The 17,210-nt window shown below is 40.2% G+C and overlaps 1 protein-coding gene across 2 annotated transcripts in view; it reads left to right on the forward strand.

The window, feature by feature from the left end:
• Positions 1 to 3,976: 3,976 nt before the first annotated feature.
• Positions 3,977 to 17,210, forward strand: part of GLRX3 (glutaredoxin 3) — a 33,977-nt gene continuing 20,743 nt past the window's right edge. The window contains exons 1-3 of one of the 2 annotated variants that reach the window (XM_067533364.1): positions 3,977 to 4,181; positions 12,823 to 12,931; positions 16,507 to 16,581. In XM_067533364.1, the coding sequence (XP_067389465.1) occupies positions 4,117 to 4,181; positions 12,823 to 12,931; positions 16,507 to 16,581 (249 nt within the window). In that variant the 5' untranslated portion in view covers positions 3,977 to 4,116. The remainder of the gene's footprint in view (positions 4,182 to 12,822; positions 12,932 to 16,506; positions 16,582 to 17,210) is intronic. The other variant, XM_067533365.1, reaches the window with a different exon arrangement.

Below are 17,210 nucleotides of genomic sequence, written 5' to 3' on the forward strand. Positions count from 1 at the left end.
CCCAAAAAATCACCTGTTTGCATTTCAACATCACCAACGGTAATCTGATGGTTGTGGAAGAACGTTCCTGCTTGCAGCTTTTTGAAAAGTCCTGTGTTCGTAAAGATGCAAGCATCACACACCTTCCCTGACTGGCCCACATTTATATCAGTGAAGAGTTCCAGTGATCAACTAGCACTTGCATAACCTTGGAAAAGTATCCCTTTCTGCTGATGTACGTAATGGCAAGGAGGGCTGGTGCCAGAATAGAGATATGTGTGTCATTTATTGTTCCACTGCAGTCTGGGAACCTCTTGCGGCAAATCTATCTGCTATTTCTTGCATTTTGCCAAGAATCACAGTCCTGCTTAGCAAGAGACGCTTAATGGCCTTACACACTTGGATTATAATGGCCTCTACCTATGGACTTTCCAACTCCAAACTGAGTCCAGTGACTCAATCTGCCATTGCAAGCTTCCAAAGCATGATTGCCATTCACTTCTCCACTGTCCATACAGCTTTCACCATACAATTGGTGTCCCTGCACTGCAGGTCTGCACACAGCTCCAGAAATGTGGCTTTTTCCATCCAAAAATTTTGCAGCCACTGTTTGTCATCCTAAATATGAATTACAATGAAATCCCACCAATCCATGCACATTTCTTGGGGGCAAAAGTGGAGATCCATGCTATGGAGCTACTCAGTGGATGCCAGCAACAACCTGCCATTTTTTTTTTTTTGCTATTCCATCAGCATCCAGTTATTGAGCTCAAACATCTCTGAATCTTCCTCATTGGAATCCCAGTTGGAGAATACTCCTTCAAGCTCTGCAAATGCAGGAGAATCATATTGCTAATGAGAATTGTGCTGAGCTTGATAAGCTCCATGCATTTGTCATACAGATTGCGGGTATTGAAAAGCACAGGACTGTAGGAGTTCTAAAAACAGTGTGAAATTATGGGATATGGAAGTATTAGGGGATAGCGAAAGGAGCATGGTGGGAATTTGATCCCGAGCTCCCAAAAATCCCCAGGGGAATTGCTTGTATCTCAGAAAATATTGTGAAAATGTCCCACTAGGCACCAAGCCAGATGGTGGTACAGGGCATAATGGGATACCAACTCATGGTGTACTGCATTTTCTATTGATGCAAGCTCTCCTGGTGAGTTGAGAGCCTGCTGACACAAGCACCCAATTGTGCGATATACAAACATAACTTTGATGTTGCAGCTTGGGTTGAAGCTCAGCCTTTCAAGCTGGGGAGAGGAGGCTTGACAGCCTGAGCTGCAATGTCAAAGTAACATCTATACAGCAATTTCTAGTGCGCTAGCACAAGACTCACTAGCACAAGTCTGTCCACCTGGGCTCGGAAGCTTGCTCTCAGTTGCAGTATAGACATACCCTAAGTAATCTGGCTGGAGGGCTGAGTTCCAAGAAGAAGCAGACCATTGCAGGATCAGAATGGCTGTTAGCAGTGGGTGCTAAAGGGGGCAGCAACCCTGGATCTTCCTGTAGCCAGAGGAGGCTTCTGGAGGTGGAGGTGGGTCCAATCTCCCTGGTGATGCTGGGAAGGCCCCCGCTGGGGACTCCTAACTGCTAGTCCTGGTGGAGCTGAGGAGGGACAGGACTTGCTTTTTCCTTGCATGGCTGCTCTCGGGGAGATCAGACCCACAGCCCTGGAACTTCCTGCAGCCAGAGGAGGTATCTGGCTGGGAGTCGGACTCAGGGCTTCCGCCCAGGAGCTTGGGGCACCCCAGCCCCAGGATTCCGCCCCCTTGGCTCCTGCTGGGGTTTGGGGCTTCCACCCCCTTGATTCCTGTCAGGGCTTGGGGTGCCTGGGTTCAGAGCTTCCGCCCATGTGGCTCCTGCTAAGGCTCGGGGCACCCATTTTTCTGGTGGGCCCTCAAATTGCCTGGGGCAGCCCGTGCATTAATCTCCCACTGGCCGGGACAAGCAGATAGGAGCCTCCGGGTGGGGCGCTCCCAGCAGCACAGGGGACATCGGATCCACCTCTGGGAGCTTCCACTGGCTGCAGGAAGCTCTGTGGTCACAGATGAGAGAGTGGCAATCCCATAACTCCCTACAACAACTTTGCAACACCCCCCACAACCTCCTTTTGCGTAGGGACCCTCACAGTTACAACACTGAAACTTCAGATATAAACATCTGAAAATGTGAAATTGACTAATTTTCAAATCTTATGGCTGTGAAATTGACCAGAATGGACAATGAATTTAGTAGGGCCCTAGCCATGAGTATTAAGGAACAGGTATATATTTCACTACTCAGATCCCTGTTGGTCAATGACTTTACCTTATTTTCAATTTTACAATAAGGCTTTCCACATTTCAGGTAGCCTTTATAATATGGACCAGGCACTACAAGTCTTTATAACAAACTCATATGATAAAATTAACATATAGCACTCTGGGATCTTTGTATATTAAGTAACACAGCTGTTGCTAATGTTGCATACTGATATGGCACAAACTGCTGAGCTAAGCAAACTTTTGTTAACACCTAACTCAAAACCCCACGTTCATTCTGGGGGAGTTACATCGGTTTAATTACACTGGTATAATTATTCTAGTACGACTAGTAAAACTTTCCCTGTAGCCAAGCCCTCAATTAATATGGGACAAAGTTGCTGACATCTCAGAAAATAACTAAGGTAGAACTAGTTTCTAAATACATCATTACTAATATGTTAATCGGCAACTTTAACTGGGTTTGAACATAGATATAAAAGTTACCCATTGTCTGTGAAACCTGAGCCATTAAAATAATGTCATTATTGGAAATAGCTACACAACTTCATGTAGGGCCACTGGATCAATTCTTTCTTAGTATATACTTGAGAGATCTTATTATCTCAAGCAGGACAAGCTGGAATCATTCCCCAACATCTGGAATCTGGGAGGTGAATATTTCATTAAGTAGAAGGATTCAGTATGCACCCTACATGACAGAGTCTCATTCTTTGGATGAAGTATTGAGATGTATGTTTTGGAGAGAGCTGGACAGGAGATGATTACAATGAGGGGAGGGGGACTGTGCTGGATCATAGAAGTGTAGGACTGGAAGGGACCTCAATAGGTCATCTAGTCCAGTCCCTGGCACTCAAGATAGGACTAAGTAATAACTAGACCATTCCTGACAGGTGTTTGACTAACCTGTTCTTAAAAACCTCCAATGATGGAGATTTCACAACCTTCCTTGGCAATTTGTTCCAATGCTTAACTATCCTGAGAGTTAAATTTTTCCACTGTGCAACCTAAACCTCCCTTGCTGCAATTTAAGCCCATTGCGTCTTGGCCTATCCTCACAGGTTAAGGAGACCCATTTTCACCATCTTTGTAACACTTTTTATGTACTTGAAAACTGTTATCATGATCCCCCCCTCAGTCTTCTCTTCTCCACACTAAACAAACCCAATTTTTTTCTATCCTCACAGATCATGTTTTTTAAACCTTTCATCATTTTGGTTGCCTTCCTCCTGACCTTCTCCAACTTGTCCACATCTTTCCTGAAACCAAGCCCCCAGAACTGGACACCGCACTTCACTCAGGGTGACCAGATGGCCCGATTTTATAGGGACAGTCCTGATATTTGGGGCATTTTCTTATATAGGCTCCTTCTTCTCCCCGGTCCTGATTTGTCACACTTGCTAGGCGGTCACCCTCACGCCAGCTCTCCTAGCCCGCTCTGACCGTGGGCCTGGTGTTTGCAGGCACTGTAGGGGCTGGGCAGGGAACCCCTGCGCGCGCTCGGGGGAAGGTTTTATTTCTCTTTCTTTGTTGCGTACAATTCAACGGCTTCAGCTCCTCAGCCGCAACGCTACTAACCTGCCCCTCCCCCCACAGCCTCCATCTGCTCCGTGCCGCCCCCACCCTTTCCAGCCCCGCTCCCGCCTCCCCCCTCCCGCCTGAGACTGCAGCACCCCGCCCCCCGAACACGTAGGGCAAGCGGCGCGGGGCGGGCTGCTCCCAGAGCCAGAGTCGCAGTGAGCATGCGCGGAGGAGAGGGTTCGCTCGCCACTCGAGTCGGTCGATCGGCGCGCGGGCGGTTCGGCGGTCGGTTTGCTCCCCGGTCGCACGTGCCCCGCTTTCTGGCCGCAGTCTCAGGCTAGCTCCAGCAATGGCGGCCCTGACCGAGGTGGGCTCCGCCGGGCACTTCCGGGAGCTGCTGCAGCAGAAGGGCAAGTACGTGCGGCAAGTGCCTGGCTCCGCTGCGGGCCTGGCCCGGCGAGGGGCAGCGCCGGGCCCCAGGGGCTCGCCCGGCGCTGGGAAGGCAGCGGCTTTATCAGCGGGCCGGGGCGGGTGTCGTGCCCTGGGGGAGGCTCGCTGAGTCTGCAGGTGAGGCCTGCTAGGCTTCCCCAGGGTCACTGACCCCCGCCCCCCCGGGGTAAGGGGGGCGGGGGTTCTCTAACCGCCCCCTTATGCTGCCTTCCCTCTTTCGGCGGGGGCGTCACTAATTCCTTCTCCCCCCCTGTAGTCGTGCCCGGCCTACGTTGGTTGCAAACCCCCCTCCCCTTACCCCATTTCCTCACCCTGCCCCAGTGGGGCGTCCAAGGCAATCTAATGCATTAGCCTGGGCATTGGGTTACTTGGTTTGCCCTTCCTAGCTCTGGCTCTGACTGTCTGTGAAATTAGACAGATCACTGAATCCCATTCTGCTTTTGAGGTCTGTCTAGCTGAGGAATTTACATTTCTCAGGGGTGTGGGAAAAAATACATAGCCCTGAGAGACGTAGCTATACTGTCCTAACCCGTGGTGTGGACACCGCTAGGTCGATGGAATTATTCTGCCGCTGACCTAGCTACTGCCTCTCAGGGAGGCGGATTACCTATGCTGATCTGAGTTTTTTAAGTGTAGACATATCATTAGGCTTGGTCTACACTAAGAAATTAGGTTGGTATAACTGTGTCTGTCAGGGGTATGAAAAATCCACACCCCTGAGTGATGCAGTTAAATTTACCTAACCCTCAACGAAGACCACTCTTGGTGAGCTGGATTACCTGTGCCAGCAGGAGAATCCATCCCAACGGACCCAGAATTGGACACCATACTCCAGCCCGGGTGACCAGATGTCCAGACCTGGCCAGCTCTGACAGTGGCTGGGTGTTTGCACTTTACAGGCTGGGCAGGCAATTCCCGTGCTCGTACAGGTTAAGGTTTTATTTCTGTCTCTTTGTAGCATCTTCACTGAAGTACCACAGTGGCACAGCTGCAGTGGTGTAAGTGTAGACAAGCCCTTAGTTTGCACATCTGTAAAAAGGCCTCATGCTTGCATTCATTTAAAAGGCATTGTTAACTCCAGTCATATTTTAACTTTCTTTCCTTATGTTAATAATACCTTTTGATTACTGACACTAAAATTTAGAAATCCAGTTTACGCTATTTTATTTTATTTTGTAACTTTCTCACATTGGACAAAGGAAATCAGTGAAGTCAGTTTCACTTTTAAGTTCTCAGTGCTAAAGTGTTTGGATTGCAGACATTGCAGGGGGGTGTCCTTATGTTTAAAAACAACTGATTTCATGTTTGTTCTATTTTTAAGTGGAAACAATTCTATCTCTTTGTTTCCATAAAGGTTTTTGTTTTAAAGAATCTAAATTTTGGGGCAAATTTAATTTTCTAGTGCTGTTCTAATCTTTGTACAGTTGTATGAGATTTTTAGATTGAGGGCACAAGAGAAATATGAAAGTACTGTACTTTGTTATGTTAATGGATCTTCAAAATAAATCTTAAAATGGGGATGTACCCACCCACACAGTGAACAGGAGTGGTACAACTGCGTTGGTTTCCCACAGTTCCAAATAACTTTTCTTCATCTCCATGCTGTGTGAAAACTTTAGTGGAAGCCTTTTTAAAACGAACATTTTCATTTTAAATCTGGCAGCATATTTACTTCTATATTAACAGATTTTTTTCAAGAGCCCAAACCTGGACAATGACTTTCATGCATCTTTGTGGAGTAAAAGTCAGCCCATGTGAATAAGCTTGCAGGATTGATGCCCAGCGGTGTTTTTGGAATTGTACAAAATAGAAGAAAACGTGGGACTAGATCCACAAAAGGATTTATGTGTTTAACTGACACATTGTTTCTAAGTCCGTAATTTAGATCCTCAGACTCCTGTGCAGTGTTGCCTAGCCAAGTAGGTGCCTAAATTCCCTAGACATCTACATTTTTGATGGTGTGAACATGCAAATCTGTCTAAATCCTTAAGCCATCTAACTTTTGCCGAAGCCTTGGTATGATTCAAAATAGGTGTTCCCCCATCTGTTTCATCCATGGAACCCAATCTGAGAGGCATGCTCAGAGCATGCTTGATTTGTATACAAGAAAGCCAAGGAGGAAACTGTGCACTCAGATGGGAGATCCAAGTTCAAATGTCTGCTCCGTATTAGGCAGTGTGGGGGAATTCAACTTGAGTTTCCCACATTTTGGTCTGTGTTCTAAGCACTGTGGTATTGGATGTAAAGGGGGTACCAATGCCACTTCCTCCCCTTTTGGCATTAGGCATAGCAACATTGAGCTTAAATCTCCTTTGGGTTTAGCCCATGATGCCCTCTCTATGGAGTTTACAACCTCAATGAATAGACAATTTGCTACAGAAATTTTATAAGGCAGAATTCTGAAAAAACTTAAGGATAGATAGAAATATTTCCCTAAACTAAAAAAATAAAAAAACAAACCAAAAATCAACCAAATACCGGTTCAGTGCTTATAGTGCAAACATAAGAAAATAAATGTGAAATTAACTAGAAACTGACTATAAACAAAAGTGAATAATCTATGATTGGGCAAGGTGAAATATATAAAGAATAAAGAAGGTTTTAAACTGTTTAATTTTTTAATAATCTAAAGTGTTAGGCCTGCAGTCTACATTGAGAACCACTGGTGTACACCCCAGAACCTGGACAGGCCATTGACTAATAAATCTCAATCCAAGATTGGCATTGATCCTTACCCTGCAAAGATTTATATACATATTAACTTTTGCATGTGAGCAATCCTTTTGAGTTCGATGGGACTAAGCATGTGCTTAGTCAATCGTGCTGTGTTGAATCATGGCTGTAATAATTGTATTACACTGTTATTGCCTTACTCAGCCTATTAGTTGCCATGCATATTTAACTGGTGCATTGCAAGACTCAATAAAATAAGATGTTGTTTCATGAATTTATCCTGGTAAGCAAAATGTCTAAATAAAAACCAAATTGCTTGAGTAACTTTTTCCTTTTTTGCAATAAACCATCAAGCAGATAGTTTTAAAAACAGTGGTTTTAAAAAGGTGGCTGGACTCACCCATATCCGTCTTCTGGGAAGTAATGACAAATCTTGATTATTGGTGAGGATGCAATTTGTCTGAGTGTTAGTCTTTGAGATCCATCTTTTTCTTCTTGGAATATTTTCCTCCTGCTATGTTGTTCTGTGTTTAGAGAAGCTTCTGAGAAGAAAAGTATTTGTGTGTGTTGGTAAGAGGGTTTATATGGGAACAAATGTTTACAAGAACAAAGATTTGTTGTTTATTTCCAATAATCTTCACTTTTTCAGAGAAGACAAGGTCAGCACAAAATTATTTGAATTTTTCTTTAAAGGATTTATCTCACTGAATCTCACTCATAGATAAACAGAACTGGCTTTAGTCTCTTCCCCAGTTCACATTTGCTAGCTTCAATTATCTTTTCTGTTGGTCAGATTTTCAACGTTAATTTGAAAATGATGTACATTAAAAAGTAGTTGGCAAATTTTAATCCACCCTCCAGCCTCCAAATATCTCCTATTTCCTTATTTAAGTGAGTCTTTTTATCAAAGGAGTTAAAACTAAAACTCACAGCCTCTTTTGTATCTTTTATTTTCTTCTGAAGGTTAGATAAAACCTCTCTTACTTGTACTGCTGATTCAGTTGCTTTTTGGACAGTTATTGGTTGAACAAAACACATTTTGGGAAATGTTGATTTCACAAAAGGTTGAAAAGATAAATATTCTAATGAAATTGATTAGGTGGTAATTTTATTATACATATTTATATTTACTGGCAAGTTATATTATGGAATAACTACAAAGTTAACGTTTTTGGAAAAGTTTTAATTGTTTTCAGAGTGGCAAAAATTGTGGTGGATTAGTATGATAGCTATAAAGCAGGCATATAAATCTCCATTTTAATTCTAGTTCTGACTAAATTAAAAGTTAAAATGGTGACACCCTACACTGAAAAAAAAATTGTGCAATGTTAGAAAGTGACTTTTAAAAAAATATTTGTAATTTAAAGATAGTTTACATTGTAGCACAGTACAATGACAAATACAAATGTAAATAGCATCATAACGAAGGATGGAACTATCTTCTTTTGAACTGCCTATTTGGAGAACATTGTGTCGTCACTTTCTGTACTGATTCTGGAATCAATGGAACAAAATCCCTATAAGTTCTAAATTATGCAGTTTTTTTTCTCAAGCACATCCCCCTCCTTTACTTAAGAGGGAGCTTGAACTGCACAAGCAGGATTGCAGTATTTGGCCTTAAGTGAATACCTGGAAAGTTTGTAGACAATACATGGTGTATGTATCTACATTTTTTTTTGGAATCAATTAAACTAACAGCTGTGATATCAAATAGACTAACATAACCAAGATCAATATTAAAACAATATTGGAGCTCATCTCCATAAGGTATCCCTTGTTTCAGGCTTTTCATTCAATAGGAAAGAAAAGAAGCTATGAAGGATACGTTATAAAAACGGTTCCCCTGTTATCTCTGGATGACAGTAGAGTCAAAATATGCACTGCCTTGAGTCCACTGTGCACTTTGTATTTAGAGTCTTTGGTGCACTTTCAGCAAATTGAGCCTCTTGATTTCCCCATTGTTTTGATTCCAGAGGGGTAGCCATGTTAGTCTGTATACAGCAAAAATGAGAACCCTGTAGCACCTTAAAGACTAACAGATTTCTGCGGGCAGCCCACGAAAGCTTATGCCCGCAGAAATTTGTTAGTCTTTAAGGTGCTACAGGGCTCTTGTTTTTTCCAATGTTTTGAGTTACTCTACCTTGCCATTCTCTCATGCTGTTCAAAAAGTTCAGTAACTGAAAGGCAGATTAATTTCAACTGTTTAAAACAAAAATCATTCACAGAAAAACAAAATATGAGGGGAGCATTCTGTTTTCGCAATATTTTCATTAAGTCCATATTAAATTAAAACAAATTGCAATATTAATAATATGCATAATAAGGATAATCTTGTCAAATAAGTACTGTTCCATTCAAAGGGGCTGGAATTACTCAGCCATGGGGTTCTTATGCCTGTACTGTTCACAAGATGACACTCATCTGATAAGATGTACCCCTACGATACTGATTAATTTAAATTGTACACATGGGAAATTGTGCTTGACAGCTTGGGAAGGAATCAATTCTCTGCTGTGCTTCACTATTGGGAAAGAAAGTGTATACAATTATTAAATAGAATTTTGGGCTTAATACATTGTTTAGTATCTAGCTATATTGCTTTATGCATCTTTTTCCTTTGATTTGATTTTTTTTACACCCTGAGTTGAAGGACTTCATTTTTCCCTTACAATTTAGCAGATCAAGATCCATTGCATGTGTTTCAGGGATTTCTTATGGTGTCCAAGCAAGCATAGTACTGTTGTTGCAAATACAGACTGGTACAACTGCTTAAGTTAATTTCTAGAAAACAAATTCTAGAAATTTAATGGATCAGAACACTTTGTTCTATATGCTGTTCCATAACTAATTTAGTGGTATCACAGAAACTTGAAGTTAAGCTACTCCTTTTTTTTATATTTGGAAATGCTTCTGCTTTTGGTGTGAAGTCATGAAAGTAGTTACTGTGGCTTTCTCATCTTCTCAGTGTTTGCATACACCGAAGAGTAGCAGTGTTGGAAAGGAAACATACCTTTACTTGACTTTAAGCATTTGTACTTATACTCATTATTTGGACCCTGATCCTGTGCTGAGAACTGCACGAGTTGCATTGACTCCAGTAGGGTCCATTGTGGGCTCAGGGGTCATTCCACATCTTTTTATGTCTTTTTGAGTTTGTACAGCATCTAACTCAGTAAAGTCCTGGTCTATGAATAGGGCTTATAGGTGCTATGATAATATAAATAATAATTGTCAGTAGAGGATTGGGATATAGAACAGCTTGGAGTGTTTTGTCTTTTACAGAATAAAACTGTAAATTGTTGTACAGCTTTCAGTGGTATAATGTTTGGTATGTCTTGTCATATTAAACATTCAGAGTATTGTTAAGAACTTATTGTCATTTATAAGACTCTGACTTTCAGATATATCACAGAAATCTTAATGTTTTTCAGCTTTGATATCCGTAGTGTTTCTCACAAATACATACTATGGGAGAGGTCCTTTATCTTGGGTAGTATTACACAGGCTTCACTAAAGAATTTGGAATTTATATTTATGATTAGTTGTCCTGTCCAGCTATAGTAATCCTCCTGAACTCTTCATTTATGCTGCTGAAAATAGTTTAGGAAAGCTAACAGTAAAGCATAGGAATACTGGAGCAGGTCTCTGACTGATTTGTTCTGGATGCTTTTGAGAAAGGTGTAAAAAAACTGTATTGTGGACAGCTGTTAAATAACTGGCCCACTGAGAAAATTTCTTCCTAGCTCTCATTAGTTAAAATTTAGCTAATGACCAGAAACATGAGGGTTTATGCTCCTATTTTTCTTAACTTCCTGGTTGATGTGACTCTGGATGTTCTCATTATCCATGTAAATGCCCACTTTTTAAAAACTTTCTTGAGCTTGATGTCTGATGGCTTTAAGTCCACAGGGTAACTTTGTGTTGGGGGGGAGGGATTTTTCAGTTTCCTATGTTTCCATTTAATTGTTCTCTTGTACTTCTATTAAGAGGACAAGTAAACATTAAAATAATGAATGATGTAGAGAAAGTGTAAACTCATGTCCCCTGCTATTTGTTGCCCTCTCCCCAGCTTAATTATTTTACCTGGGGTTATTTCACCTGGGGAGAGTTGGAGGGGGGCAGGAAAAAGCTACGCTGGGAAAAGCACAGCCAAGAAAAGATGCATTTGCACTAGGCGCTCTTTACTGGTGTCGTATGCCTATACTGATAAAGGGCTTTCAGAGTACTCCTGGCTCCCCAGACAGAAAAGAGAAATATTAATGAGGGAAGTGGGGTCACACAGAACATTTGGCGTATGGAGAATTGGGGACCCTGGCGTCGGGAAGGGAGCACATAGAGCCCCTTCTGTGGGGGCATTCAGAGACCATAGAATTGGTGAGACACAGCAGGAGAATAGGGGACTCTGGTATCGGAGCATACACAGCTTCTGGTGGGTGGGTGGGGGGGGTTGGGTCAGTTGGGGAGAAATAGGTGTCTCTACAAAGTGCCTGGCATGTGTGGGAGAATGGGGATCTGGTGTGGGGGAGGAGGAAAAGGGGATCTCTGTGGCCCCCAGGCAGGGTGAGAGGGATGAAATGGGGGTACACACAGAGCCCCTGGCATGTGTGGGAAGAATGTGAGACCCTGTTATGGTGGGAGGAGGGAATGGAGAGCACACAGGCGCCCTTGCATGGGGGAAGTTACGGACAGGGAAGGGGGTGCACATAGTCCCTGGAATGATGGAAACCTGGGGGCGGGGGGCATTGCAGTAAGTCCCTGAAATTGAGTGGATTGGGAGGGTGGCACACAGGGAGTTTGTGGAGGAGAATGAAGGGATGCAAGGAACTCCTGGTGTTTGCAATGAACTCAGCCTACAGAAGCAACAAAGTTTGTGTGTGTTTTTTTCCAGATTATTTGTTAAACCCAAATGTTTTGTCACGGCAATCATTAGTGCCTTCAGTGCCTTTTTGCCTGAGCTTGCGAGGCATGACACCCAACTTGATGGCATTTTCTCTCTTTTGGATGTAACTCAATAACTTTTAATTCCATGTATAGACATTCTAATTCTGGAATAAGGATCCATCTATAGACAAGCTCTTACTTCTGCCTAGCCTCCTAATACAGTTTTAAAAATTTGACATCCTGAAAGGAGAATAAGAATGGTAAGGAAGAACGCTGAGATATGGGAGAATGTGAGGGTGCACATAGCCCCTGGCATGGGAAAGTCTTGGGGTGGGGGGAGGTTGCAATGAGTCCCTGAAATAGAGAGGGATCGGCAGGTGGCACATAAAGCTTGTAGGGGGTAATGAAGGGATGCAAGGACCGCCTAGTGTGTGCAATAAGCTCAGCCAACAGAAGCAACAAAGTGTGTGACCCCCTAGTGAGTAATTGAGGTCTTTCTGCCTGCTTCAGTTGTTGCTCATTCTTTGTATGTGATGTTGCATTCTGCTAGAATCAGGTTTGGTAGCAAATGTCAAGCTCCTTGTAACTCTGTTGTGATTTTATTTTTTCTCCCTTTTATGTTGCATACCTTACCAGTGGTGTTTGTTTTCCAGCAAACATTTCTAATCACCAGTCTTCTATAAACATTAATAATTAGGCAAGGCTTTGCAACTTTTCCCTTTTTAATGCTATTTTTTCATTGCCATGGTTTATCTGTTCTTAGTGTGCTTTTTTCCTTGTGAGTTGTAATAACCTTAGAGTGGATAACTTAGTTATTTATTATAAGAGTTCATCTTACCCCAGTTATATTCCTTTTTCCTCTATCCAAAGATTTACTACTTTGTCTTTTTTGTATTCATCAATGTATATTAATTCATATAATAATTCATTGTTCTGTTACAAGTAACCATGCATTTGTAGTTACTGGGATTTATCAGTAATTCTTCATCAAAATACCATTATTTTAAAAAATCATCTATTAACATACTTGTGCATTTTTGTTTTGTCATAGGTCTCTTGTGGTTGTCCATTTTTGGGCACCATGGGCTCCTCAGTGTGTTCAAATGAATGATGTCATGGCTGAGTTAGCTAAGGAACACTCTCAAGTTACATTTGTGAAGGTAAGTCTTCAAGTCCAGATAGAAAAGGCCATTTTAAAGGTAGTAATGCAAACTAAGCTCAAACATTAGGGGACCATTTCTACATAAAATGGAACTTCAGAAACAGGGTTGTGTTTTTTTTTTTTCTCCAATGACTTTTGTGATGTTGAAACCAGAAGTATTCATGCTGATTTGAATCTTTGAATTCAACTTCAGCAAGGGTCAGAAATTTTTTAAGTTGAACTATGGGTAACGTTCATGGTGTAGGTCAGTCTTTCCAAGCTTGATATTGCTGGTTTAAATAACAAGTTTGTTGTATCTTATTGCATTAAAAATGCAGTAGATTGGCACTTCTATATTTTACTTCATCTAGGTTTTTAAGTTTGTCTTGCAATGACTTACCAAGCAAGTACTGTAATTAATTTTGTTATAACAGCCTGATCTTTCTATCCCAGAGATCTGAGAGTGAGATAAACAATACTGTACTTTTAAAATTTGCTAGAGCTTTGATTTGTTTTAGTGATGCTGCTGCAAGTAGGTTTTCCTTTGGATTCATCTAGATACTATAGTTGCTTTCCCAACCTTACTGAGGGTGAACGATAATCTTCATAGAGTTTGCAGAAAGATAAATATAAGTATATGTGATGTTGTTGTTCTGTGTATGGTATGTTGAACAGCAGTAAGCAAATGAGATGCAATATTTTTGTGAGATCATCTGCATATTCCAGGAATAGAATCACTGTGGAAAAAAAATTAATGCACTGGATCTGCATGCCATTCATTTTAAAACAACTTTCTCTTGTTAATGAGACATTTTTGTGATTATGAGGGCAGGGAGTAATGGAACAACCAGCTGTGTGTGTGTTTTAATTTGATTTCTTACAGCCTTTATTTTTTGTGGGTTTTTAATGATTCATCTCACAGTTTGTCATTTCCTTTTGTAAAGCAGAAAGATAGATCTGTTTTTAATTGTATTAATTTACAAAGCTATTTTAATTAGAGTATTCTAAAACCTTCAATTTTCAAAATATTGAATGTTTTTGTTGCTTTTCTAGTGCTGCTGTAGTTTATGGGAGGCCAACATTTTTTGAAGTCTCAGCTGTCACATTATTGTGCACCTTTAATGAATATTTCTTTTAATGGCATGATTCATTGGACAGTACATTTCAAAAATAAGATTACAACACCTGTTTTGTAAATACATCCCAACCACAGTACGTTAGATGAATCTGTTAAGGGAAATAAGCTATAAACAGATATGAATAAATCTATTGACTCAGTAGTTTGGACTCCCAACTGGTACTAATTTAATATTTTGGGTTCATAATTAGAAGCATAGAACTTTGACCCATGTTCTGGAATAGCCAAGCAACCTAACTTCAGATCATTCAGTAACAATTTAGTTAACCTACCAAGCTAGTTTTTAAGTAGCTAATCAGAAATGTGGGTTCATAATTTGTCAGATGATCACTTTTAAAATCCATTGTTTATAACTATTGTAACTTCTTCAAAACTTAATTAACATCTTGAGCAACCTTTTAAAATGTGATTTAACATTATGGCTGCAGCATTTAACACAGGTTTGTTACCTTTTTTTAAGGTGATCACAGAATAAATCTTAATTTTAACCAAGCCAAGAAGTTTAAAATGACTGGTGTTCTCTGTATCTTTAAACAGTCTGAAACTTGGTGGATGGACCAATAGCAAATTCAGTTTTATAAAATAAGTTGTGTGTGAAATAATTTCACTAAAGTGCAACAAAAGCATCAAGGTAACTAGGAAATGAGCCCTCAGAAGAAAAAGGAATAAAAGTTCAGTATCTTGTACCAATGATCGAGTCATTTGCAGGAGATCAGAAAATAGAAATATATTGACAGATTTTATTTCTCAGTTAATTTTTGTGGAGATTTGACTATGTGGCTAGAGTAGGGATAGAGAAGACTCAAAATTAAAGGTTATAGTCTGGTACTGCTTGGCCAAATACATGATAAACCAAGTGAGGGAGATACTGTAAAGATCTGTTGCGTGCATCAAACAATCTTATGATTCAGTCAAAAGCTTCAGGTAGAATCAAAAGGAGCTTATTTAAAAACCCATCTCAAAAATCTCTGTGAGATAGCCTGGCAGAATTCCAGTCATGGCTTATTCTTCAGGCTGTGGTTCATAAAGTTACAGTGTAATACCATTGCCTTAACATATTTTTCCAAAATCTTTAGAAGTATGTTTGAGAGAGGGAAACTTTGAATGTCTACTTGATAATGATGCTTGCATCACTGAGTGCATAATGCTTGTTTCGCGGAAGCATCAAATGACAAAAATTAACTTGAGAGCAAGAGAAATTTATGGAGCCTGAGCCGAAGTCCCCTGAACACTCTCATTGATTTCAGTGGGCTTTGAGAGAGAGAATTCTTCATCCTTCTTTGGAACCTTCATTTCTTTGATTGCTTTACAGGATGTTGAGCACAGGTGTAAAATTATTTCCTTGCATCCAAAATTGTAACAAGATTAAAAGCCTTATGGGTGGAACAAACCAAAACCTACTTTTAGAAACAACACTAACATGTTCAAAGCACTATATAGAGAGAGCTGGAAATAGTGTGAATAGCCCAGGGTGACCTTTTAAAAAAATGTTAATATTCTGACCAAGAAATCAACAACCCTGAATGGTCTTCAGTTGCTGTTGATAAAGCCCCACTGTACAGTTTGCAGAAACAGGTCTTGGAAAGGCTTTGTACCTCTGTAAATGGAATCATAGGTTTCTGTTTACTAGACCTTGAAAGATATTTAAATCCACAATTTTACCACCTTGGTTTTACCTTGATTTTTCCACGTAAGGTCTGCCGAGCAAATAGTAAAGCAACATTTATTACCAAAAAAACCCCCAAAATAACTTTTGTCACTGAAGTCAGTACCTGAGACTGAATACACACAGCAAGTATGGTTGTTAAAAAGGTTTATATTTGTCAGGTAAAACATTTTCTTCTAGAATTTCAAAATATGTATTTTAATGATGACCTGGCATCTATACCAATAGTCTGACAAGCTTTCTACTTAATATCTGGCAGCATCACAAGAGTTAAAAGTAAAATTTAACAGACATCAATAGTTTATTGAAGAAATACTCCTTTTTTGCTTCATAATTTGCAGAAGGCTGCAAATGTCAGTCATGATGTACTGCCTCTTGAAATTAGTCAATAGAGCAAACAGCAAGAATTGCTGTGGGCAGAAAATAAGCACTGTAATCATGACATAACTGGGGTCAATGATTTATGGATTTCAATATAGTAGTAGCTGCATATGATTGAAAATTTACTAGGTCACTAGTGCACCAAAAATTTTATTCACAGCCTCTAGGCATCTTTTGAAATGTGCAACAAAATAAAAACCCCTGAACCTGTTTTGACACTGTGTAAGCTCAGTGGATGACATGCCAGCCCAGTGAGTCTCATTTAAATGCAAATGTGTCTCAAACTTTTGAATCAAACTCTTTTTTAAACATATAAAATGCTGAGAAGAATATTATAGAAAGGATTGACATGCACAATTAAAACTTTAAAGACAATTATGAAAATAAAACCGTTTTCTCTGACTTTAAGCTGGAAGCTGAAGCTGTGCCTGAAGTATCTGAAAAATATGAAATTAGTTCTGTTCCAACATTCTTGTTTTTTAAGGTAAGAAAAAATGGATTGCATATCATGCTCATGAACGTCTATGGCAAGTTCAGGAGTTCAATAATAATAAATGTTCATTCTACTCTTTTCAGTACTAAAAAGAGAACAGAACACCCTTTTCTTAATGCTGACTTAAGTTAGAAGCTGCTAATAGTCCATGTCTCCATACATTTTTTTTTTTTTTTACTGAGGGCACCTGAATACAGGAATGATTATTGAATTCAATTTTAATATTTCAGAATCTCCTTAAAATGTCTTGGGATTCATAGATGGCTTTACAATACCTGAGAAACCTAAGACTCTTCTCTTGTATTGGGTCAGGCATGGTTCTAGTGAGGTTTCATGATTCTTCCACTGTTCTGTTTGAATTATTCAGTGTAATGCTTGTGAAGAATTAACAGGTGATTATCCAGAGGAAATAGCATGTTTCTTCTGTTTGTTTATAAAAAAAAATTCTTTTGTTATAACAATTTTTAACTGGAATTCTGTTTGGTACAGACAATGCTCTAGCCAACAGACTAATTTCAATTTTAGAATTTTGCTGGGATTAAAGTAGTAAAGGTCAATATGCTAATCCATTCTGCCTGTTTATCTGAAACCTGTAATATGCAGTGAAGGAACACATTAAA

The sequence above is a fragment of the Emydura macquarii genome, unplaced genomic scaffold (genome assembly GCF_026122565.2).
Source record: "Emydura macquarii macquarii isolate MOO-44397 ecotype Brisbane River unplaced genomic scaffold, CSIRO-AGI_Emac_v2 contig_3343, whole genome shotgun sequence".
NCBI lineage: Eukaryota > Metazoa > Chordata > Testudines > Chelidae > Emydura > Emydura macquarii.